The sequence below is a fragment of the Ranitomeya imitator genome, chromosome 4, assembly GCF_032444005.1.
Source record: "Ranitomeya imitator isolate aRanImi1 chromosome 4, aRanImi1.pri, whole genome shotgun sequence".
Taxonomy (NCBI): Eukaryota; Metazoa; Chordata; class Amphibia; order Anura; family Dendrobatidae; genus Ranitomeya; species Ranitomeya imitator.
In genome coordinates, this window is record NC_091285.1 from 142,459,833 (window position 1) to 142,487,595 (window position 27,763).

The window sequence follows — 27,763 nt, forward strand, 5'->3', positions numbered from 1 at the left end:
GAGATCAGACGGCCAAGTCGGCGGCTGAGGCAGTGTGCCGACATTTCTTCCAAGTGTTCGGGTGTCCGCAGAGAATACATTCAGATCAAGGGGCCTGCTTTCAGGGAACGCTGATGAAAGAGTTGCACCAGCTCTATGGTATCGAGCAGTCGAGAACAACGCCTTACCACCCTCAGGGTAACGGGGCGTGTGAGCGTTTTAATCGGACCCTGTTGCAAATGTTGAGGTCCTTAGAGAGTCAGCAACAGACATGCTGGCCTGAGTATCTCCCCGAATTGATGTGGGCTTACAATAACAGGGTGCACAGTACTACTGGTTACTCACCACACATGTTGATGTTTGGTAGACCTGGCCGAGACATTGAGGATTTGAGCATGCCAGATCCCTCCTCCGCCCCCCTTCGGACTGCATCCGAGTGGGTACGAGAGCATCGGCGGCGGTTGAGGGTGGTGCATCAGGTGGTGGGTGACCGCCTTCGCCAGGTGGTCCATAAGGACACGCGACCTGTACAAACAGAGCTGTTCTCTCCGGGAGACAGAGTGTTGGTGAGGACAAAACGACGGTCAGGAAAGCTGAGTGACCGATGGGAGGCGATACCGTATCTGATAAAAAAACAGGTGAACCCTGAGATTCCAGTGTACGAGGTCGAACCGGTGGGGACAGGGGGGCCAACCCGTAATTTGCATCGTAACATGTTACAGCGGTGCTGGTTTGAAGATTCGGCGCCTACCCCCCTAGAGCCAGAGGCCATGTTTCAAGGGGCGGAAGCTCTGAATGATCTTGAGTTTGATGGTGTGCTTACTCCTGCGCCTGCTTATTTGCCCCCTGTGACCGATCTGGCCTCGGGTGATGAGAATGTTGGGGATATGGAGGATGTTGTTGAGGAGAGTGCATCAGGTCAACTGCTTGGTCCTGACGCTGTATCACAGGACATCGAGCCGCAGGAGGAGACAACTCCACTTACGCCCACTGACACGACCATGGAAGAGACTCTAGCTCCCTCTAAGGTCGCACCTGTTGATGTAGGACTCAGGAGAACTACACGATCTACGGCAGGAATACCGCCTCAGCGATATGCTCAAGATGAATTTGAGTGGGAAGGTATGTCGAGGACGCCAACCTCTAGTGGGGTGGCATGTAAGAGGGTGAACTGTAGTCCCACTGAGAGGGCACTAGGACCCTGTGGTTTTTGCCTATTGCAGAAGAGAACAGACCGTGCAAAACTCCCAGAGACAATGTGTGCTGCTGGGTGGGGTCTAGTGTCTCGGGTGTAAAGTGAAACTTGGAAGTGAGAGCTGAGAGAGAAAAAGGCGGGAAGCAAAGGCAGAAGCTGCTGTGATATCTTAAAGAGAGACTGTGTGTGGATTTACTGCAAGTGTTTTTGGAGGAAAAGAAGCTTTTGAGAGACTTTTTGTTGCTAACGTTCCCCTGGAGAAGAATTAACCTTTTGTTTAACTCTGTGAGAGACTTGTGTGGCTAACGTTTCCTGGAGAGGAGTTAACCCTTTATTTAACAAAAGACTGAGACTTTATTAAGAACCCAGTACGTATTTGGAAGTCTGTGGATTCCCTGTGCATTGAGTGGAGAACCAAGTCTGGACAGACTGCTGATACAGAGACGGACGGATTGTCGTGGAAGCATTCCTAGGAGCTACAGAAGCAGAGACTACATCGTGAGACCACTAACCAAGTCCCCGGCGTTTGGGCTCGGCATCGGCCGACAAGACAAGAGGAGCTTGCTGTAACTTATTGGCGCTGAAAATATGAACTGGCTGCAGCCTGTGCGGATTCCTGCCTGAGAGGAAATCCATCTCAGGATACGGTACCATAGTTATAGATACCCGGGTATCTCTGCTCAGAGTGTTAAATTGTTACTTTAGAGGTGTATCTTATATTAGAGTTGTGTAAGTTATACTCAGTGTGCCATTCCAGGGGCTCCCTTAATAACACTACATTCAATTTACACTTGTTCCTGTTTTTAGTTGCCTGTTAGGTAAATTTCTTACTAGTCTGTTGTAGTATACAGTTCTCAGGAGACCTTGGAGTGGCACAGTGATTTCAGCTGCTGCTGAATTAGTGTATCTTTGGGGTGCATCTGTCTTAATATTCTCCATATTACCTTGATTATTTTGCTTTTGAGTAAATACCGTTGGAGATTTCTGCCTTGGTCTTGGTTTGTGACTCACTGGATCTTATTCGGACCTCTGGTCATTACACTTGGACCCTGCTGACTTGCGTAGGTCAGAGCGTCCCACCACTGGTGTCCTAGCTGTATCCTCCGCAAAGGGATCGTGCTCATAACATAGTAAGGCCAAAAACAATCACAACAGAGAATATAGTATATAATTATTTATTTATTAAGTAACGGTTATCAGATCATAAAATTACAAAATGAAAAACAAGAATAATTTAATATATATGTATATAATATACTAGTGCCCATATCTATATGGCTGCCATCATATATATTTTTTGTATATATATATATATATATATATATATATATATATATATATATATATATATATATATATATATATATATATATATATATATATATATATATATATATATATATATATATATATATATATACTAGACTGTGGCCCGATTCTAACGCATCGGGTATTCTAGAATATGCATGTCCCCGTAGTATATGGACAATGATGATTCCAGAATTCGCGGCAGACTGTGCCCGTCGCTGATTGGTCAAGGCAACCTTTATGACATCATCGTCGCCATGGCAACCATTATGACATCATCGTCGCTGTGCCCGTCTCTGATTGGTCGAGGCCTGGCGGCCTCGACCAATCAGAGACGTGGGATGTCTACGTCCTTTATGTCATCATCGTCGCTGTGCCCGTCGCTGATTGGTCGAGGCCTGGCGGCCTCGACCAATCAGAGACGTGGGATTTCCAGGACAGACAGACAGACAGACAGACAGACAGACGGAAAAACCCTTAGACAAATATATATATATATATATATATATATATATATATATATATATATATATATATATATATATATATATATATATATATATATACGGTATATATATATATATACCTGTGTTGTGGCGGACCGTCGGCAGCAAAAAACGTTACATGTAACCCTCTGGTCGATATGGGGTTAATTGGGGAGGTAGTCCTTTTCAACCAATTACATGTGCTGTTATGATAGATATAAGGAACTGTTCACTCTATGTTTCTATGCCTTTGAGGAAGGACTGTTTTTACTGGGTCTGAAACACGTCAGGCCTATGGGGGGGTCCCCATGATGCTGTTTTATATTCGCTGAAGATGTTTAAATAAAGAAATAATTTTTTACTGAAAAAGGATTCCTGTGCCGGAAGTCTTCTATTTCTATTTGCATACATGTGGTACTCAGCCACTGATCTCCAGGCACGGACGGTCTCAGGGACATTTTGGTGAGCGAAGCTTCTCTTCCCCTTTGCTATATTGTTGGAGTAACATGCGATGACATCGAGTTCACCGCCGGTCATTATAGCTGCGTTCCCTCACTTCACTGTGAGCGGAACAATAGAACGATAAACTGCGGTGACCGTAAAGTCACCAGGAGAGGCTAAGCAAACAGCCTGGGAACCTTGAGGAGTATTGTCCTTTGTCCCAGGCTATTAACATCAGCCCCCAGCTGTGGGCTTTCTCCCTGCTGGTTATGAAAATTGTGGGTGACTATGCTGTTTTATTTTAGTTAATTATTTATTTTACACAAGAGGTACACAGCTGCTGCTGAGTACAACTCCCATCATTGTCTACTGGTTGAGTTGAGATCAGCGCGACCAGGAGACAACGATGACAGCTGCATTCAGCAGCCATTCCCAGAGGACAGCGCAAACTGTACCGCTTCTTCCCTGACGCCAGTACTTGTCACGCTGATGACAACTCCCATCATTGTCTCCTGGTCATGCTGATCTCAACACAAGCAGGAGACATTGATGACAGCTGCCTTCAGCAGCCGTCCCCAGAGGACAGCGCAAAACCACTTGTTCCCATTCGCCGGTACGTGTCACGCTGATGACACACTGATGTCATCCATGTGTCATCAGTGTACACGTGTGCGTCACGCATTTTGTCCACGCTTCTAAAAAAAAACTGACATGTCTGCGGGTTTTTCACATGGACACACAGTCCATGTGAAAACCTGACATGTGCGCATCACCATTGAATACAATGGGTGTGCGTATGTCCGTATTTGCGGTGCTTAAAAAACAGACCACATACCAACATACAAACCGGACGTGTGAAGATGGCCTTAACTGGGTTTTAATCTTTTAATCCACTACTCCTTCTGGGATTTTTGGTCAAGTAGGCGGTCCTATCAATCATTGACAGCTATTTCAATATGCACAATGATACAAATAAAATTGTCAGTCACTGATAGGACCACTGACTGGACCAAGAATCTCAATCTGCATAGCCTGATGTATAACATGGTGCCTGCAAAATGAACTGCATTTTCAGTGTAACAGGTTCCCTTTAAATGAGAAATAGTAGTACACTCAAAAAAACTCATCCACATGTATTATACTGTATTGTATTTGCTATAATAAATCTATAATGTTTGAAATACTCTTGGGCCACGTTCACACGTTGAGTATTTGGTCAGTATTTTACCTCAGTATTTGTAAGTAAAAACCAGGAGTGGAACAATCAGAGGAAAAGTATAATAGAAACATATGCACCACTTCTGCATTTATCACCCACTCCTGGTTTTGTCTTACAAATATTGAGGTAAAAACCTCACCAAACTCTCAACATCTGCACGTAGCCAAAGTGTATTGAATGAAAATAGTGCTTTCAAGTATTTACCTTAAATTATTTTCCTCTTTGTTGTGAAGGGCTTTAATATAAAAAGTGTCCAATCTCAAAGTTTGAAGTTGTCAGTCTGGGATATTGGAGGTCAAAGAACAATTCGTACCCACTGGAAGAAATACCTTGGAAACACAGACTTACTGGTGAGAATAAGATAACAATAAATAAGTGCTCTGCCAGTGTTACCCAACCCTGTCATTCACCATAAATCTACAGCACAGGAGCAGGGATTTCTACTCTCATCCCAGTAGATGCAAACTCAAGATACTCTATGACATGTCAGAACTTCACACATGTATACCTCCAAACTTTTGAAGAACAGAAAGAGGGACAGATCATGGCAAATGTTGACCATGCCCCTGGCCACACCGCAATCCATGTCCATTTACTATTTCTTTCTACTCTACCATGGCAGGAGGAGTTGTCAGTGGGGCGGCGGTAGTCAGGGACATTCAGCAGACACCAAAGACTGCGGGGTGTATATCCAAATCTGGGACTGTCTGCTGTATCCAGGACGGTTCTCCCAAGAGATGAGCGGATCGATTCATGGGTTTCTGATCTAGCGTCCAGGTCAGTGGTACCTGGCAGCTTGACAGGACATGAGTCTGTAAACTTCCGAGTTCCCCGAAGGGGCTTTTGATCACCCAGGGCCACTGCAACGTCATCTGTGAGTCCTGCTCATCTCTAGTTGGGACGTATTGATTTATTTTTTATTCATTCATTCATAGTCAGAGCCAGCGTTGGACTGCAGCACCTTGGGCCCACCAGAGAAAATAATTCTTGGGGTCCACTATGTAGTTACATAGAAATAAATACAAGACCACCAATTGTGCGGTAAAACGTGCTAATATCAGGGTATAATAAAAGGTAGAACAGGTCTTAATTATGTAGCAGGGGTTGATGTAGCTCCCTCATAGAATATAATGCAGCCCTCATATAGTATAATGCAGCCCCTTCATAGAATATAATGCAGCCCCCTCATAGGGTATAATGCAGCCCCCCGCAGAATCTAATGTAGCCCCCTCAGAGTATAATGCAACCTCCTCTTAAGGTATAATGCAGCCCCCATAGAATATAATGTAGCCCCTCTCATAAGGTATAATGCAGCCCCCCTCATAATATAATGCAGCCCCCCACAGAATATAATGTAGCACCCTCAGAGTATAATGCAACCCCCTCATAAGGCATAATGCAGACCCCTCATAGGGTATAATGCAGCCCACTTATAGGGTATAATGCAGCCCATTCATAGGGTATAATACAGCCCCTCCACAGAATATAATGCAGCTCCCCACAGAATACAATGCAGCCCCCTCATAGGGTATATTGCAGCCCCCCATCCAATATAATGAAGCCGCCCTCATAGGGTATAATGCAGTCCCCTCATAAGATATAATGTAGCCCCCTATAGGGTATAATGCAGCTCCCTATGTGGGGGGTAAATAATAAATGGCTTCACCTAACCACTAACCGTGAGTGAAGAAAACCTTTTGGTATTGTCATTCATATTCTCTGAAAAAAGGCCAAGAAAGCAATAATTCTGCTGGGGTATATAAAGTTTTGAGAACAACTGTATATGTAAAAACAAACACAATACTCACCTCCTCCTCGTTCCCACGCTGAGTCCAGCTCTGCTCCGGTATCAGCAGCTGCACTGTCATCTGCCCGACACACAGCGGGTATGCAATGAAGTGACGCATCGAGCACCTGCTGTGTCAGAGGCAGAGGGGAATGACGGGAGAAGGAGCGCCATCTGACGCCCTCTACTCCATTATTGCTTTCAACTGTATCGGCATCTATGAGCCATAGCGGCTGCATGGGCTGGGGGTTCCGGGAGGATCTGAAAAAAAAAAAACGCAATTAAGCGCAGAATCAAAGCTTTTCTGTAGTATTAAAGTTAAAAAAATGCTTCACATCTGTCCCAAAATTTCTTTAAATAAGATGGAAAACGTATTTAATAAATGCAGCAAACATTTAATAACCAGGGAAGATTGTTATTGGGTTGTACGATGTGGACACCTGCACAAAACTTGCAGAAAAAAAAGCAGCAAAAAGAATGCGACATTTACTTCACGTGTGACCATGACCTTGGCATTACATCAATATTAATCACGCCATTTTTTACATCATTTACCGATCCTTGTAAATAATCTGACCGCTGTGTTGTGCGGGTCGTTACCATTACAGGGACACAAGTATGTCCATGTTTATTTGCTGATTTGTGATTTTTAATGCGCTTCTTTATAAATATAATAAACATTACATTATTTGTTTCATTATCAAGTTTTTTTTCATTATTATTTTTTAGTAATTTTATAGGGTGAAAAAAAAATCTTATTCTCCCTCAAGAATACAGGAAAAATATATATTTTTGTACCGTGTTAGCCAGTAAATACAAAAGTATTAAATTTTGAGAGTCCTCAGTGGTTGATACCTTAATGGTTATCTGAAAAGATGGTAACAAATTACAAGCTTTTCAGAGTTCCCAGGTCTCTTCATCAGGCAAAGAATAACACAAAATCTGAATGTCTATAGAGATACATTGTGTATAGCAATGTATTTGTATGTTCCCTATATACTGAGGTAAACAAAAAATTTTCTTTTAGAAAAGAAGTAAAATTATAATCAATTATCTAATTTTTTTGTGTATCCCCAGTATGTGAACTCACAATCTTAATATTACAACTTATGCTTCTGAGCCACAAGCAGTTGTGAATTTGGAAAATGTTGCGTACTTGATCTGTATTGCAGGCTCTGACTCCATAGGCAGATTATGTAGAGAAACATTTGTGCCCAATGAAGAGACCTCGAAAGTTTGTAATTTGTTACCATCTTTTCAGTTACAAATTAATAGATATCAACCACTGAGGACTTCCTCTAAAATACAAATAATAATAATAATAATACTCTTTATTTATATAGCGCCAACATATTCCACAGCGCTTTACAGTTTAACAGTTTCAAACACAACAGTCATAGGTAACAATGTTAACAATACAGTAATAAAGCAAAATAAGACGACCCTACTTGTGAGAGCTTACAATCTACAATGAGGTGGGGGAGTATACAAAGTACAGGTGTGTATTTACAATGATGTATTTACAATGATGGTCCAGCCATCTTCAGGGGGTGGGGGGTAGATGAAGATAGTGAATGGGCTACACACACACAAACATAAAATGACTGATTAGGGAACGTGATAGGCCGCTCTGAACAAATGAGTTTTGAGCGGGCGCCTAAAACTATGCAAGTTGTGGATGGTCCTAATATCTTGGGGTAGAGCATTCCAGAGGATTGGCGCAGCACGGGAGAAGTCTTGGAGTCGGGAGTGGGAGGTACGGATTAGTGCAGAGGTTAGTCGAAAGTCGTTAAAATACATATAAAATACTTTACTGTGTATAATGTATCTCTATGTAATCTGCCTATAGAGTCAGAGTCTGCAATACAGATCAAGTACACCAAAATTGCCCTATCACATCACAAGTGCTTGTGACTCTTAAGGTACCGTCACACTAAGCGACGCTGCAGCGATACCGACAATGATCCGGATCGCTGCAGCGTCGCTGTTTGGTCGCTGGAGAGCTGTCACACAGACAGCTCTCCAGCGACCAACTATGCCGGTAACCAGGGTAAACATCGGGTTACTAAGCGCAGGGCCGCGCTTAGTAACCCGATGTTTACCCTGGTTACCAGCGTAAAAGTAAAAAAAAAACAAACACTACATACTTACCTTCCGCTGTCTGTCCCTCGGTGCTCTGCTTCTCTGCCCTGTGTAAGCACAGCGGTGACGTCACCGCTGTGCTTTCCGGCCGCTGTGCTTACACAGGGCAGAGAAGCAGAGCGCCGAGGGACAGACAGCGGAAGGTAAGTATGTAGTGTTTGTTTTTTTTTTACTTTTACGCTGGTAACCAGGGTAAACATCGGGTTACTAAGCGCGGCCCTGCGCTTAGTAACCCGATGTTTACCCTGGTTACCAGCGAAGACATCGCTGAATCGGCGTCACACACGCCGATTCAGCGATGTCAGCAGGAAGTCCAGCGACGAAATAAAGTTCTGGACTTTCTGCAGCGACCAACGACATCACAGCAGGATTCTGATCGCTGCTGTGTGTCAAACTGAACGATATCGCTAGCCAGGACGCTGCAACGTCACGGATCGCTAGCGATATCGTTTAGTGTGACGGTACCTTTAAGCTCCTGCCTATAATGTTAAGGTTGTGGGTTCACAGGCCAGGGACAAACAAAAAATGATTTTTTTTTAATTGCTTATTATTCTTACTACTTTTATATAAACAAAAAAAAGAGTTTTCCTCTCCTCAGTATATAGGGAATGTAGATTTACATTATGTATTGTGTTATGCACAATGAATATAACGCCTGGACTACTGCAACTCTTTTCTGATTAGCCTCCCTCTAACCAAATTCTCTCCTCTCCAATCAGTTCTCTGGAATGCACTCCCCCAGATGCTCCGACTGATAACTAGCCCCCATATTTTTAAGTGCTTACTGTAAGTGCTTTAAAAACACATTTCTATAAACAAGCCTATCACCTCAACTCACTAACCTAATTCTCCCCTGTTCCCTTCTAAATATTATTCAGAATCTGCTCCCTCCTATTCATCTGTCTCCTCACCCTCCAAGCATGACGGCACTCAATAATTGCACTTGAACATACGGGCTGATCAGGGACGGACAGTGACAACTTGGGGCCCCTGTGCAAGAAATGTGTCTGAGCCCCCTCCTTTTATGGTGGCAAAGCTACAGATATATATATATATATATATATATATATATATATATATATATATATATATATATATATATATATATAATTGCCTAAGGGTTTTTCTGTCTGTCTGTCTGTCTGTCTGTCTGTCCTGGAAATCCCGGCTCTCTGATTGGTCGAGGCCGCCAGGCCTCGACCAATCAGAGACCGGCACAGCATCGACGTAGAAATCCCGCGTCTCTGATTGGTCGAGGCCGCCAGGCCTCGACCAATCAGCAACGGGCACAGCGATGATGATGTCATAAAGGACGTAGAAATCCAGCGTCTGATTGGTCGAGGCCGCCAGGCCTCGACCAATCAGCAACGGGCACAGCGACGATGATGTCATAAAGGACGTAGACATCTCACGTTTCTGATTCAGCGACGGGCACAGTATCGACATAGATGTCATAATGGTTGCCATGGCGACGATGATGTCATAGGTTGCCTCAAACAATCAGCGACGGGCACAGTCTGCCGCGAATTCTGGAATCATCATTGTCCATATACTACGGGGACATGCATATTCTAGAATACCCGATGCGTTAGAATCGGGCCACAATCTAGTGTATATATATATATATATATATATATATATATATATATATATATATATCTTACATAGTCTCCATTATTCCTTTATTATGTACTAGATGGCAGCCCGATTCTAAAGAATCGGGAGTCTAGAATCCATATATACTTTATTTATTCAAATGTAAGAATAATACAATTAATAAATAATAGTAAGAAAGAACAAAAAATGGCTGCACTCACCAGCTCTTGACAATTCTTGTTATTTAAGGTACAGTTACACAGGATCCATGAACATGCTTATGAGGGGAGGGATGAAAGACATCAGACGACAACTTTGCGTGTTGTGGCAAATGCCACAACAACGGTTCTTTGCTTAAGAACAATAATGTAAATAATAAATAATATGTCGGCGTCTTTTTGCTCTGCATTATTAGTATACTTTCTATCAGACCTAATCTTACGTGCGCCATCAGCAGCTTTGGGCTCTGTGTCATTAGTATCCTTACTATTAGAGCTCATGTTGGCTAAGCTAAACAACTTTAAGCGTGGTGGTGGCAAACAACAGGTTAATAAGAGGCAGTGTCAGGTAGTAGGAAAATAGCCAGTTAATAATAGGCAATAGTTCTTTGCAGGAATGCAGATATTAATAAATAGGCAGTTTATATTGCAGAGAAATTGCTGGGCAATAATGGACAATGTCCTTATGTGGCAAATAATAGAGCAATATACCCAATGTGGCAAAGAAGAGGTTAATAAACGGCAGTCTCTCAGTATAACAGTCAGTGAATAATAGGCAGTATATGGAGAAAACACCAAACAAAAGTTCAAAATTGGTGTGAAAATGTCACTGAACCACTTCACAACTAAATATATATAGTTTTGGTAAATGGTATTATCATTTTTTTGACGAAATTCGGCAGGAGCTTGAAGAGCAACGTCACTGGGCCCGCCTCCACGCAGTAGAAACTTGCTGTGAGGTAAAAATTCAAAAATCACACCAAAGTGGCGGGCGGAGTGTGTCACAGTACGGCACGTTTCTGATTGGTCGCTCGCAGCAGGCGGCAACCAATCAGACACTGGACACTGTTGACGTCACTTAGCTCCGGACATTAGCTCCGGACATTAGCTCCGGACATTAGCTCCGGACATTAGCTCCGGACAAAGCCACGGAAGTTGGCACAAATTGCAGGAAGTAGTATTCTAGGCAATTAATCTCCGGACATTAGCTCCGGACATTAGCTCCGGACATTAGCTCCGGACATTATCTCCGCACATTAGCTCCGGACATTAGCTCCGGACATTAGCTCCGGACAAAGCCACGGAAGTTGGCACAAATTGCAGGAAGTAGTATTCTAGGCAATTATATATTAGATATTGCCATCCCTTATTACAGTGCCCTTATTAAGAAAAATAACAAGAATACGCTATGTAAGGTGCAGCACTGTACACTATATAATAAGGGACAGCACCATATACAGTGGGGCAAAAAAGTATTTAGTCAGTCAGCAATAGTGCAAGTTCCACCACTTAAAAAGATGAGAGGCGTCTGTAATTTACATCATAGGTAGACCTCAACTATGGGAGACAAACTGAGAAAAAAAAAAATCCAGAAAATCACATTGTCTGTTTTTTTAACAATTTATTTGCATATTATGATGGAAAATAAGTATTTGGTCAGAAACAAAATTTCATCTCAATACTTTGTAATATATCCTTTGTTGGCAATGACATAGGTCAAACGTTTTCTGTAAGTCTTCACAAGGTTGCCACACACTGTTGTTGGTATGTTGGCCCATTCCTCCATGCAGATCTCCTCTAGAGCAGTGATGTTTTTGGCTTTTCGCTTGGCAACACGGACTTTCAACTCCCTCCAAAGGTTTTCTAAAGGGTTGAGATCTGGAGACTGGCTAGGCCACTCCAGGACCTTGAAATGCTTCTTACGAAGCCACTCCTTCTTTGCCCTGGCGGTGTGCTTTGGATCATTGTCATGTTGAAAGACCCAGCCACGTTTCATCTTCAATGCCCTTGCTGATGGAAGGAGGTTTGCACTCAAAATCTCACGATACATGGCCCCATTCATTCTTTCATGTACCCGGATCAGTCGTCCTGGCCCCTTTGCAGAGAAACAGCCCCAAAGCATGATGTTTCCACCACCATGCTTTACAGTAGGTATGGTGTTTGATGGATGCAACTCAGTATTCTTTTTCCTCCAAACACGACAAGTTGTGTTTCTACCAAACAGTTCCAGTTTGGTTTCATCAGACCATAGGACATTCTCCCAAAACTCCTCTGGATCATCCAAATGCTCTCTAGCAAACTTCAGACGGGCCCGGACATGTACTGGCTTAAGCAGTGGGACACGTCTGGCACTGCAAGATCTGAGTCCATGGTGGTGTAGTGTGTTACTTATGGTAGGCCTTGTTACATTGGTCCCAGCTCTCTGCAGTTCATTCACTAGGTCCCCCCACGTGGTTCTGGGATTTTTGCTCACCGTTCTTGTGATCATTCTGACCCCACGAGGTGGGATTTTGCGTGGAGCCCCAGATCGAGGGAGATTATCAGTGGTCTTGTATGTCTTCCATTTTCTAATTATTGCTCCCACTGTTGATTTCTTCACTCCAAGCTGGTTGGCTATTGCAGATTCAGTCTTCCCAGCCTGGTGCAGGGCTACAATTTTGTTTCTGGTGTCCTTTGACAGCTCTTTGGTCTTCACCATAGTGTAGTTTGGAGTCAGACTGTTTGAGGGTGTGCACAGGTGTCTTTTTATACTGATAACAAGTTTAAACAGGTGCCATTACTACAGGTAATGAGTGGAGGAAAGAGGAGACTCTTAAAGAAGAAGTTACAGGTCTGTGAGAGCCAGAAATCTTGATTGTTTGTTTCTGACCAAATACTTATTTTCCAACATAATATGCAAATAAATTGTTAAAAAAACAGACAATGTGATTTTCTGGATTTTTTTTTCTCAGTTTGTCTCCCATAGTTGAGGTCTACCTATGATGTAAATTACAGACGCCTCTCATCTTTTTAAGTGGTGGAACTTTCACTATTGCTGACTGACTAAATACTTTTTTGCCCCACTGTATAACTAGAAAGGATGGTGCATAATAAAGGATGGTGTTATAAATAATACAAGAGGAAACTATGTAACTAAGGACGGCACTATACATAATAAGTGAGTACACTATATACTAAGGGACTGTGCTATACATAATAAGTGAGTACACTATATACTAAAGACTGTGCTATACAGAATAAGGATACATTCCTGTATCTGTGTGCAGTGCAGTGTGCTGCGCGCTGTTACAGACGCATTGAGCACGTCCTATTCTGATCCTCCAAATCAGATCATAAGAGGACATTCTCTGACCCTCAAGGATCTCATTCTCAGATCCATGATTTTCACGGATGTGTGAATGAATAATTAAAACTCTACAAGTCTGTATGCTGTCTGATAATAATCTGGCAACACACGGACATACTGTGATGCTAGTCACCCACGGCCAGGTCGTGAATCAGCAAAGTCAATTGTTCCAGGGTCAACACCAAAAGAGCATGTAATAAACCAAGGGAAAAATATGAAGTCGAAAGTCAGGTCACATGCCAGGGTTAGAATACCAGAGAAATAGTGGATAAGCAAAGGAACAATAACAAACGGGTAGTCAGAACACGGTCTAAAGGTCAGCAGCAAAAGAGCAGAACTTACAGCACAGGGTACAGGTGAACACACCAGAGAGCACAAGCATTTGACTGGCAGTGATCTGGGCCAGACAGCTCACCTAAATAGCAGGGCAATTACCAAGAACAGGGAGCACCTGTGGAAATCTCTGCACCTCCCAGTCAGATAGGTCAACCAAGCTGTCAACCAAAGCACTGACAGCTCAGCTTGCCCAAGCACACGATAGGATGACAGAGCTGTCCATCACAGAGTCCCAGATACTCTGAGCAGAGGAATCGTAACATCATGGTGACGAAAAAAATATTTATTTATAAAAAAGCATCTTTACTGTGTGATAGCAGCAAAACATAAAAACCTGATATAAATCTGGTATCAATGTAATCACACCAACCAGAAGAAGTCTATTTGTTTATTGTGCATCCCAAAAATCGAAACAAGGCTTGGCTCACATTTATCCTGCACTCTCCACTGAGCGCTTACGTCAGAGTATTCCTTGTAGATCCAGATGGAACCCGCATCTTTTTAAAGCACAAGTGTGCGCGACTAGAACAGACGCCAGAGTTCAGTGTCTCCATCTGCCTCATTATAGTAAGGTTTTCCATAGGGGTTTTACTTCTGAATAGCATTTTTGTGGTATTTAAATGGAAACTCCAGCTTAAGTGCTCAGCGTAAAACATAAGAATGTCATCCCGCCTTATACTGAAAGTGAGAAAAAAAACTCTGAAAAAGCGACATGGCTCCCGCCCCGCAAATAAAATCCATTGAAATCCACGCTCTCAAATCCAAACGCCCCTTCCTTCTTAGCCCCGCTGTGTCTAAACCACAGTAAGCGGTCACAATTTTGACACTATTGTAGAGGTGAGAGCGCACGTAACAAGTTATAGGGTGCCTGTCTCCAGAAGCACAAGCTTGGCACAAAGTATGGGGGCACTACACTGTTTGGGGGCACTACACTGTATAGGGACACTATAATGTATGGGGGCACAATGAAAGGGGCACTACACTGTGTGGGGGCACTACACTGTATGGAGGCACTAGACTGCATGGGGACACTACACTGTACGGGGGCACTACACTGTATTGGGACACTACACTGTATGGGGGCACAATGTATGGGCAGATTTGCAATTCTACAGAAAAAAGCATGACGTAAATGTTACAAAATCACTACAGCAGACGTTGATAAATTCATCGAGAGGTGACATTTCTACAGTGGGGTCAATTTGGGGATTTTCCTGCTGTTCTGGCACCTTTGGGGCTCTGTAAATGTAACTACAAGCTATTCTAGCAAAATCTCTGCTCCAAAAGCCAAATAGCGTTCCTTCCTTCTCAGCCCTGACATATGACCAAATAGCAGTTTCCGATTACATATGGGGCATCACCGCGTTCGGTAGAAATTGTGCAATAGATTTTGGGGTCTAGTTTCACCTACTAACGCACGTGTAACTAACAAATATGCAGCAAATAACAAAAATTACATTTTTACCACAAAAATGTTATGTTTCCACATCCCAGTGTTATAAAATTTTTTGAGCCACCTGTGGGTTCAAAATACTCACTACACCCCTAAATTAATTCCATAAAGGGACAGAATGTTCAAACCAAGTACAGGTGCTCGATGCTCCATAGTAGGGAAAATTATATTTAAATACACCTTTCCACCTGCTTGGTCTCCAATTTTCTCCAGCTCTATGAAGTGAGGGATGATAGAGGACCAACAAGTAAGTAGAAAGGTGTATTTAAATGACTGGCTCTGAAGTGAAGCACCGAGCGATGGGACTTCGTTTGAACAGTCATCCTCTGCGGATAGTCCTTTTAAGCAGTGAAGTTTCTAATATGGAGTCACTTGTGGAGGGGTTCTGATGTGCTGGCACCTCAGGGGCTCAGCTAATGGTGCCACAATCTATTCAAGCGGAATTTGCGTATTAAAACCCATATAGCACTCATTCCTATCTGATCTGTTCTCAAACAGAAGTGTACAACCACATATCGGGTACTGCTGCTTTCAGTAAAAATTGCATAACAATTTGTGTCTATTTTCTCAAATTACCCCTTGTGTAAATTATAAATTTGGTGCTAAAAAAGGGAATTTCCAGAAGTCCCTCAGGACAGCACCATGGAGGTAGTCCTTCTGTAAGGAGGTGAAGCACAAGAAGAGTCTGGGGGCGGTTACCTTCTTGGCTCCGTGCATGGAACCATTGAGCTGTGCTACAGGTTCCCCAGGGGGCAGACTTAGAGACTGGAACAGGAAGGAAGCCAGGCAGAGAGCGGGAAAGGTGCGCGCAAGGGTCAGAGCAGCGTGAGCAGCGGTCAGAGCAGGGCGCAGCTGCGCTTCGGGAGAGAGAGAGAGCTCCCGGTCAGAGGACAAATACAGGGAGATTGCCCAGAAAGACTGCATCTTGTGAGTACATGAAAGCGGACTCTGGTGTGACTGGGGAGGGGCACCTTGAGAGCCGTGCAGAGACATTGGCCCGTGCAGAGACTGTGACCCCTGGTACCCACAGTATCAGTGCAGAGCCCTTGATTCCTGGTGAGAGACTTAGTAATAGACTGACCATCATTTTCCCGGGATAGGCTGTGCTGTAAAAGCTAAAGACTCAGAGCCTGTGCATATTACATTAACTCCCGAAACCCCAGGCAGCGGGTTCCTAGAGACTACTCAGCCCACGGATAACAGAGGGACGACAAGTGCCGCTGTTTCTCGGCGCCTATGTTGAAGAAGACGACCCTTCAAGCAAATCCTCAGCAGACTGATAAGTGTTTTTTCTCAAGAAATCCTGCTTACTTCTGTTACACTGTTTGACTCCCATATTTTTGCACTGTTTTATTGTTAGTTATATTCTACTGCTTCCTCCCTGCGAGGAGAACCTGATTCCTGTTAATAAACCCCTCAACTGTTAGTCTGTCTGTTCTGTGGTGACACATCCAGTACCTGCATACTATTACATATGGTATAGTCGGCAGGATGTCACACGGTAGCGCGGAGAAGGCAGACCAAGCAGCTGGGGAAGTTCCCCGGTCTAGCATTTCCATGGGAGCCATGTTGAATAATTTGCCAAGTTTCACTGGGAACAATGTAATGCTGTGGAGTTGGATGGAGCGTATCCGGGGAATAATGCGAATTCACCCCATGACACCAGCCCTGGAGGAGGAAATTGTATCGATGGCACTGGAGGTGGAGGCACGGGATTCTGTCATGCATAGGTCCCCCCGGGAGAGAGATACCCTGGACAAAGTGATGCGCATACTTGAGGAGACGCATGGGGACCCCACTGACGTAGGGGAACTTCGCATGCGACTGTTTCACCAGGTGCAATGAGAGGGGGAGACCGTGACCCAATTCATGAATGCCCTACAAGAACTTCACACTGCTATCAGACAAAAGGATGGTGTAGGGGTTGGGTCAGTTGATGTGGTGCTCAGGGATCAGCTGGTGACAGGACTGCGTGATGCAATGATGAAACAGGCACCGCGAGAGCGCATGCGAGTAAAGCCAGACATGACTTTCTCTGCAAGAACAGGGAGTGACGGGGCTGGTAGGAAGGGTGTGGAGCGGGGATGGTAACCACCACCGCAGACAATATCCCCCAGTGGGTGGGGGACCTGAGAATGGAGAATAGACAGGTCCGTGAAGAAATAGTGGCCTCCAGAAGAACTCTGGCAGAAGGGCCTGGCCCTCTTGTGTGAGACAGAGAAGCTGCCCCCCCCGAAGGGAGGGTGAAACTACCAGGAGGAGAAGCCTTCTTACATGCTACACCTGTGAAGACCCCGGCCACATTGACCGATGGGGTCCCTGGTGGAGCCGACCATCCCCGCACTTTCATTTAAACTATGTGGCTCTGAGCTCAAGGGGCACCGCTCGGAGCGTGAACAACAGAGGAGGAGTAGTAAAAGTCCCCACAGCCTTGTTTCCACGTGCCCTCTGGTCTGGGCAGAAATCAATGGAAGAGCAGTGCGGTGCCTGATAGACACCGGCTCACAATTGTCCAACATGCCTGAGATATTTCCGCCGTCACTTCACAGAGGCGCTACGGACCGAATGGGGCGCTGTGATCAAACTTATGGCAGCCAATCACTTGCCCATTCCGGTCGCAGGGGTGGTATGGATGAATATAGAGGTCTGCGGAAAAGACCTTGGGAGAAGAGGAGTGGTACTGGTGGATGGAGAGGTAGCTAAAGACCATACCGTGACCCTGGGCATGAATGTATTAAAAGACCTCAGAAGCCTGGTTTTCAACGAGTCCCCGGAACAGTTCCTGCAACAATGGAGCTACCAAACCCCCCAGAGAAGGGTCTTTCAACAACTGATACGGACCGCCTAGGTCCGGGAAGCATACGGTGATGGAAAGGATCTCGGCAAAGTCATCGCCCCCGCCTCAGTCAATCGAGTGTTGCCCAATGGGCAGACGGTGCTTCCCCTGCCTATACGAACTGGCGTCCCGCTGGAAGGGGTCGAAGTCCAAATTGAGCCCAGCAGAGCCGACCAGCTGCCGTCAGGAATATTGGTTGTGCGGTCCCTGGCTACCGTGCGGGATGGAACTGTCCTTGTGCACTGCATAAATTTGGGGAGACAGATACAACTTTGCCCTCTAGAAGCGAAGTTGCCCAAGAACTGGGCCTCTCAGATGAGTTGGTCCCAACTCAGGCGGTACAGCTGACCGCAAGGCCAGAAGATCCATGGCTGGTGACCATCAAAGCGGAGGCAGCTCCGGACCCCAGTTACTGCAAGAAGGGTGCCAGATAATGGAACGCATGAGGGCAGAGCTCTCAGAGCTTACTCCGCAGCAGGTACCTCAGGTGGAAGCCGTATTGGGGAAATTTCAGGAGGTGTTCGCCAAAGATGAAGATGACTTTGGACGTACCACGGCCATCACCCACGAGATACCCACCGAAGATGTGGCACCAACAGTACTGCCAAATACCCCCACAGATGTACCAGGAGGTGAAGGGAATGCTGTCACACATGCTGAAGATGGGAGTTATACGCGAGAGTCAGAGCCCGTGGGCTGCCCCTATAGTCTTGGTGAGAAAGAAAGATGGGTCCTTGCGGCTCTGTGTGTACTATCGCCGGCTCAACGCTTGCACAGTGCGGGACTTGTACCCACTGCCCAGGATAGAGGAGTCCCTGACAGCACTAGGGAATGCCAGATATTTCTCCATGTTAGACTTGGCCAGCAGCTACTGGCAGGTGCCCATGTCTGAGCAAGACCGAGCCAAGACGGCTTTCATCCTTCCGATGGGACTGTATGAGTTCGACCGGATGCCCTTCGGCCTAGCAAATGCCCCAGGAACATTTCAGTGACTCATGGAAAGATGTCTGGGAGACCTGAACTTTGAAGCCACTTTGATTTACTTGTATGATATCGTCTTTGCCCCCACCTTTGAGGAGCATCTGCAGAAACTAGAGCAAGTTCTGAGTCGGCTACAGAAGTACGGCTTGAAAGTGAAACCCCAGAAATGTCACCTCTTCCGTACCGAGACTGAATACTTGGGACACATTGTCTCCGCTGAGGGGGTGAGGCCTCCCCAGGAGAAGATCGCTGCGGTACAAGAGTGGCCAACTCCAAAAACTGTGAAAGATGTGCGTGCGTTCCTGGGACTCACAGGATACTTCAGACGCTTCGTAAAAGACTTTACCCGACTTGCTAATCCACTCCAGGAGTTGTTGACGGGAGTGCCCTCTTGTGCCCAAAACAGGAACATACAGTGGGGGAAGCGTCAGGAGGAGGCATTCTTGGCTTTAAAGAAGGCTTTGACGGGGGCCCCCGTGCTGGCCTACGCCGACTTCATGCAACCGTTCATCTTGCACACTGATGGGAGCCTGCAGGGCCCCGGCGCCGTACTATCGCAGATGCAGGACGGGAAAGAGCGCATCATCGCATACGCCTGTCGGTCATTGCATGACTCGGAAAAGAATCCAGAAAACTACAGTTCGTTTAAGCTGGAGTTGTTGGCGCTGGTGTGGGCAATGACTGAGAAGTTTGCGGAATATCTGGCTGGCTCAGAAGTTCATGTACGCACCGATAACAATCCGTTGGCCCATCTCGAGAATGCCAAGTTAGGGGCCCTAGAACAACGTTGGGTAGCCCGAATGGCCAAGTTCCAATACAGAATTTTGTATAATAGAGGAGCTGAGAAAGTTTACTCGGGAGAGGGCATCCGCATGAACAATCGCAAACTAGCACCCAGCCAGGATGAAGAACTGGAAGATGTGGAGGTTCCAGATTTTGGAGAGACTGCCAGGACGGTGGCAGCGATGTGGGAAATTGAACAGGAAGAGGCCTGTGTGAATTTGCTGGAGCAGCCCCGCGATGAGTGGGTCCGAGTGCAGCAGGAGGATCCGGAGCGAGCTCAGTTGAGAAGGTGGGTCGTGTCTGAACAAATGCCCAATCGGCACGAGAGGAGGTCCATGTCACCTGAAGTACTGAAGATGCTACGCCAGTGGGAGAGGCTCCAGTTGCAGGATGGTATCCTGTACCGGAAGGTATTCCTGCAAACAGAACTCAGTCTTGTATAGCAGATGGTGATTCCCTCGTCCTTGATAGATCAGGTGGCTAAGGAAGCACAAGAGAAATGAGCACACTTTGGGCCAGAAAAAAACTTTCCAGTGGTTACAGCGCCTATTTTATCATCCCCGCTTAAGGAACATTGTGGAGAAAGTATGTTAGCAATGCAGAAGTTGTGAGCTGGTCAAACCACCAGAACAATGAGCCCCCACAGAGACGGTGAGGTCTTCTAGCCCCATGGACCTACTGGCAATAGATTACTTGACAATTGGACCAGCACGCCAAGGCTATGAGCATTGTTTAGTGATGATAGACCACTTTACTAAATTTGCCATAGTGACGCCCACGTGGGACCAGACTGCTGAGTCTGCTGCTCACGCAATTTGCAAACACTTCATACAGGTGTACGGGTGTCCCATGTGCATCCATTCTGATCAAGGGGCCTGCTTCCTCAGAAGAGTGATGTAGGAGCTGCACCAGCTGTACAAAATCGATAAGTCCCGGACCACCCCTTATCATCCACAGGGGAATGGGGCTTGTGAAAGATTTAACCGCACTCTGATTCAAATGCTGAGGACCCTGGAAGAGGACCAGAAGGCGAAGTGGACAGAGTCTGTCCCTGAATTGGTGTGGGCATATAACAATCAGAAACACAGCACCACCGGATTCACCCCTTACTCTTTGTTCTGTGGCCTACCCGGGAAGGGGCTGGCAGAGCTGGAGCTGGAATCCGAGGAGGACCACCCACGGATGGGGGTGTACTCCTGAGTTCAAAAACATTGTCGTCGGCTGCGGACAATTCAACATCTAGTGCAGAACCGGCTGCAAGAATTGGAGCATCCCCAGGCAGCTCCTTCAAAGGGGACAGCCCTGCGACATGGAGACCGAGTCTTAGTGAGGGAAAAGTGCCCACACAACAAACTAGAGTACCAGTGGGAGAAAAAGCCGTACCGAGTGAAGCGGCGGCTCGGCAATGGGGGTCCCGTTTATGAGGTCCAGCCCGAAACGGAAGAGGGGATTCTCACCGGCACACTGCACAGGAATATGTTGCGTCCATTTTTGTCTCGAGATCCTGAATCAGTCCAATTGGCTCCAGCGCCCCCACCGGCTGCGCCAGTGATCAATGTAGATGTGGAAGACGAGGAAGACTCACAATCTCTCCAAGGGAACCCAGAAACAGGGCTGGTGCCTGACACTACCAACGTATCGGAGGAAACCTCGACTCCTCACACAGCAGTTGACACCACCACCCCTGCTGATTTGAGATGCTCTGAACGTTCAACGGCTGGTGTACCCCCTGTTCGCTACAATCAGGACGAGTTCATCTGGCAGCAGATTGTGCAAGGACTGGAAGATTGCCAACAGGAACTCCTGTAAATCTCGCCCGTGGAATGGCGAGCAGAAAGAGGGGAGAATGTAAGGAGGTGAAGCACAAGAGGAGTCCGGGGGCGGTTACCTTCTCGGCTCCGTGACTACTCAGCCCACGGACAACAGAGGGAGTGCCGCTGTTTCTCGCACCTACGTTGGAGAAGACGACCCTTCAAGCAAGTCCTTATCAGACTGATAAGTGTTTTTTTCTCGAGAAATCCTGCTTACTTCTGTTACACTGTTTGACTCCCATATTTTTGCACTGTTTTATTGTTCGTTATATTCTACTGCTTCCTCCCTGCGAGGAGAACCTGATTCCTGTTAATAAACCCCTCAACTGTTGGTCTGTCTGTTCCGTGGTGACACACTCAGCACCTGCATACTATTACACTTCCTTGACCTATAGCAGGACAGGATCACAGAGAGGTTAAAAAACCCCCTCCTTCCTCCACCCTCCAGTGTTTTTTCAAAGTACCAGAGCAGGATAGATGGAAATGGTCTAAACGCGCCCTTCCAAAACGCATATGTGAGAAATCCTTTAATGGCTCCATCTGAATCTCGAGCCAAGGCGAACTGATGGATAAACGATCTGCCGGAAGATCGATCTTGTGTAAACCTAAAGACAAACATAAGGGAGGGAAATAAGGGTGCTGTACTGAAGGACTTCTGGAAACAGAATTACCGGTAGGTCTAATTCCCTTTTTCCATTACGTCCCTCCAGACAGCATCAATGGAGAAATACCAAAGAAAAGGTCCCAGGGTGGGGCCAGAAGCACAAGGACCAAAGTCCCAGGCAAGATCCAGGCCAGATATAGAAATAATCTGAAAGATCAAAAGAAATATAGATTTGTAAAGAAATCCGTACAGATAAATTCCCATAGTGAGAGTCTGATATATGTCTTTAATGGCAAAAATTCAGTTTGAATGTGGCAAACAAGATACGCAGCAGAAACAGAGAGTGAGACACACTCATTGTACCCCAACACAACCATAGTGAGTTTTTGCAGTTATTGTGATAGATACTTATAAACACCGCAGCCACAGAATAGGCCTAAAAAACCTTATTGCCCAGCAAAAGAATGGTGATAGCCACCTCTACAACACAATGAGGACTGTACAGACCAATAATCAGCCGCATGTTCTTAATAACACAGGACTATTCCTTCATCGGTCTCCAAGGGCTCAGATTAAACCTTGGTTACAAACCAGCTTATCATACTACAAGGAGACCTGCAGGACAGAGACTCTGGACTGCTGGAAGATCAAACCAATAAGTTAGTACAGTGATAATGGGCAGAGCATTGGGATGCCTATACATTACTCATCCAGAAGATCACGTCTGTGCCGAATCTTTAGATGTCGTAAGGGCTGGATATTATTGAAACTAAGGAAATACGCCATCTGGCAGGTAACATTCCCTGCCATTACCAACGTTGGGCTTCTCTTTAGAACCACTGAAAGGGAAATGTGGATAATCATTCCTGTTTTACTGATGTTATCGAAACAGAGTCTGGACTCTGGAATTGATGAAAGTTAGTGTGGGGCTTTGCTGGTAAAAATCCTTTGATACGAGAGATTATTTGAAACTGCCTCTATTCGAGTCATTAGTCCAGACATTATATATGTGTCAACCTATTTATTTATTTATTTTACAGCCGGGATAGGCTATCCAACCTGGGCTCAGCCAGAGAAAAATAAAGGCAATCTTCTCAGTGATATTTATACACCCAGACTGTCATGGTGCCAGTAACCCTACTCTCTAGCTAGAGGAAAGTAGGTTTGGCTACGTTCACACTAGCATTCGGCTAGTGTGCGTCGCGCTAGCGTCGGGCGACGCAGCGGCGACGCACGCGTCATGCGCCCCTATGTTTAACATGGGGGATGCATGCGTTTTTGCTTGTTGCGTTTTCCGACACGTGCGTCTTTTTTGACGCTAGCGTCGGACCAAGAAAACGCAACAAGTTGCATTTTTCTTGCGTCCGATTTTCGTCAAAAAACGAGGCACGCGTCGAAAAACGCAGCGTTTTTGCGTGCGTTTGCACGCGTTTTTCGATGCGTTGTGCGTCGCGTCGCCGAGGCGCACAACGCTAGTGTGAACGTAGCCTTTCTTCCCTTCACAGAGGGTGATTATCTCCTGTGATACAGTAGGACTATGGATTTTGCGGTTTTTAAAATGGTATCACTTTGGGGGAATTTTCAATATATCAAAGTTAATTTACATTTGAATAGGTCAATAAAGAAACAGGTTTTCTAAATTGCTTGAAAAAATTAGAAATTGCTGTGAAACGTTTAATCCTTTTAGCATTCGAAGGAACTTACATTCCAAAATGCGCGTCGGGGTGCGTGGTATCAAGAGTCTGGTGGCATTTAAAGGTATATCCCCTTCATTTTTTCTTTAATGATTTTTTTAAGCACAAGCACATGGCACTTTAAAATACACATGATGCAGCATTCTGTGGACTTATACACACATGCACTTTATATAGGACACTTACTTCACCCATAGCTTCTTATGCTACGCACTGCTTTAGTTCTCTGTACCTATCAAATATATATGTGTAAATATATGCATATACCTTATGGTCTATATGTATTTTTTGAATGTATGAATTTTTTATACATCTAATTTTTATATATAATTTTCTCACATATATACAGTTTTGGTGAATTCAAGTCCATAATGGTGAACAATGTTTTAATCCCTATTTTATTACAATATAGTAATTCGGAACACATTGTATTTACCAATTAATATTGCTTATTTTTTATGATTTTCCAAGCTTGGTGATTATATTCCTTCGGGGAAATAATATATATATATATATATATATATATATATATATATATATATATATATATATATATATATATATATATATATATATACTATAATAATTATACATGCTATCTAGTGAATTATACCTTATTCGCAATATGCAAAATTGATTTTTATATATAAATTCAATTAATATATATTTTTATTCATTTTCATTTTTTGTGCATCTTGGTACGTGCACATTTTTTATTTTTATTTGTTTTTGTTGCATTGTAGGCTTTTCTATTGTCATTATTTTTCAATAAAGATATACTATTTTATTATACATTCTCTGCTTGGCAGGGTCTTGGTCCTTTCATGCTTGGAGCACGGATTATTGTTTTCCCTTTTAGTGGTTATCATTAAACCTTTTTGCACCTACGGTGATCTTTTTGGTATATAATTATTTGTTTATATAATTTATAAAAAGCGTGAGGTTGGTATCTATAATATAACGCTGGGAGCGTCACTCTGTCCGAAGCCTTAATAGACTGCGCAGGCGCGACGCTCCTAGCGTTACATTATAGAAAAAATGCCGCCGAGAGCAGGGGGTCGGGAGCACGGGGACGTCGTCTACATACTTGCGTCCTGATTATGCAAATAATCCGCCGCCATAGTAAGTTTTTACTTACGCTATTCCTTTCGTGCGCCATTGTCTTGCTCCTCCTGGTGCCAGAATCGGCGCCTTCGCAGTCCGCGCTTTCCGGTGCCATTTTCTTGAAGACACACAGCAGTGTGTCTTCAAGAAAATGGCACCGGAAAGCGCGGACTGCGCAGGCGCCGATTCCGGCGCCAGGAGGAGCAAGACAATGGCGCCGGAAAAGAATCAGGTAGCATAAGTAACAAATTGCTGTGCCATGAGGCTGTGGCACTTCATGCCACAGCTATTTGTTACTTACGCCACCTGATGGGGGCCATAAACCTTTATGGAGCAGCGCATGGGGCATATGGATGGGAGCAGCACATGACAGAACGGGGGCGCAGGATGGGAGCAGCACATGACAGAATAGGGCAGCACATGACAGAACGGGGGTGCAGGATGGAAGCAGCACATGACAGAACGGGGGCGCAGGATGGGAGCAGCACATGACAGAACGGGGGCGCAGGATGGCAGAAGCACATGACAGAACGGGGGTGCAGGATGGAAGCAGCACATGATAGAACGGGGGTGCAGGATGGAAGCAGCACATGACAGAACGGGGGCGCAGGATGGGAGCAGCACATGACAGAACGGGGGCACAGAATGGCAGTAGCACATGACAGAACGGGGGTGCAGGATGGAAGCAGCACATGACAGAACGGGGGCGCAGGATGGGAGCAGCACATGACAGAACGGGGGCGCAGGATGGGTGCAGCACATGTCAGAATGGGGGCGCAGGATGGGAGCAGCACATGTCAGAATGGGGGCGCAGGATGGGAGCAGCACATGTCAGAATGGGGGCGCAGGATGGGAGCAGCACATGACAGAATGGGGGCGCAGGATGGGTGCAGCACATGACAGGATGGGGACGCAGGATGGAGCAGCACATGACAGGATGGGGGCGCAGGATGGAGCAGCTCATGACAGGATGGGGAGGCAGGATGGAGCAGCACATGACAGGATGGGGACGCAGGATGGAGCAGCACATACCAGGATGGAGACCATATACCAATATAAATGCTCGCCACCCGGGCGTAGAACGGGTTCAATAGCTAGTTTCTATATAATACCATTGGGCACTGCTGTGTTTATCTAACAAAATAAAAAGACATTTGAAATATTATGCAGATGTAAAGTAGACATAGGGAAAATGTTGGTTATTAAATATTTTGTACAGCATGACTAACTGGTTTAAGGATATAAAAATGGAACTTTTGAAAATTGCAGTTTTTTTTAAATTACCCCAAAATTGTGACATTTTCACAAATAGATGCAAAAAATATCGACCTAAATTTACCATTAACATAAAGTAGAATCCGTCACGAGAAAAAAAACTGCAGAATCACTGGGATACGTTGAAACATTCCGGAGTTATTATCATATGAAATGGCATTGGTCAGATTTAAAAAATTTGGCCTGGTGATTAAGGTTAAAATTGGCTCTGTCACTAAGAGGTTAAGGTATTTTGGTACCTGTGACTATCCTGCTCTCTTTTTCCTTCTCCCTATCTTTACCTTCTTCCTGTACTCACTCTTGTATCTCGTTCACATTCCTTTTGCCTTTCCCTTAGTTCTCCAATGTCACGTACACACCTTACCTACATAAGGGTTGGTTCTATGCATCTAAGCAGATCTGGTGAACAGTGGTGAACACTATGATGCTGTCATCACTGCTCTGTAACGTTGCACTTCATTTCCAGCCATTTGGCTGTTCCAATCTACAGGCCCGATAGCTGTCAGCCTTCTCTCCCAACTCCTCCATATATATATATATATCACTCAGCTGTATGCCGAGAACAAAAAAGATCAGCAGTACGAAATGGGACATCCTAGATCCTTATCTCCCTCAATATCATCTGTCAGGATAGAGTCGGGAGGCTCCTATGGACATTAGAATGTTAGTTGAGTCTACCTGTATAGGGGGTTCAGCAGACAGTAGTCTAAAATTTATGGGGCTCTTAAGGTTGAATTCAAACATCTGAGTAACATGCAAGATGTCCAGACTGGCTACATTATTCTTCTTGAGTTTGGCTCAGGAGACCCGTGGCTGGTCCAGACATAAAAGTCCACGTTTGGACACTGTTTCACAAATGTTTGAATTCTACCTGATTTGCAAATTGTATTAGCATGGGTTTGTGTCAGGTTGTTTCCTTCATAATGAAGATTAAAGCATAGCTTTATCAGATCTTGAAAAGGAAACAAGAGCTCGCACTCTAACACTACATCTGACCCCTGTGCTGTGAACAGGTAATGGAAGTTGGTTATCACATTGAGAGCAGACATAAAATCTGTACAAGAAGCTGGGAGGTGAGACTTTTCTGTGTGGATAACGCACAAAGTCTTCAAAGTAACGTTTGACCAATGATGGTGCATTCATCGGCACCAGATTATAGTTATGAATATTGGGGTTTTTGTGACAGGTATAGGTCCTATAGTTATGGAAGATATATTTTCGGTGTTGTGACAAAGTGGCAAACATAATGCCTTTATTTACATCAATGCTTCATAATATTGGTCAGATGGACAAAGTTAGATATGCCATGTCTCTTATCTATAGAAAGCTAAAATCATGATGGGAAATATGGCATTAATATCTCCCGCCTAGGACCTCCAGGGAAGCAGAT

The 27,763-nt window shown here is 45.0% G+C and overlaps 1 protein-coding gene across 2 annotated transcripts in view; it reads left to right on the forward strand.

Moving 5' to 3' along the window:
* Positions 1 to 27,763, forward strand: part of LOC138673983 (ADP-ribosylation factor-like protein 3) — a 63,080-nt gene that overhangs the window by 24,926 nt on the left and 10,391 nt on the right. The window contains exon 3 of one of the 2 annotated variants that reach the window (XM_069761983.1): positions 4,861 to 4,977. The exons of the other annotated variant lie outside the window; for it this stretch is intronic. Coding sequence (XP_069618084.1) covers positions 4,861 to 4,977 — 117 coding nt within the window. The remainder of the gene's footprint in view (positions 1 to 4,860; positions 4,978 to 27,763) is intronic. 2 annotated transcript variants of the gene reach the window in all.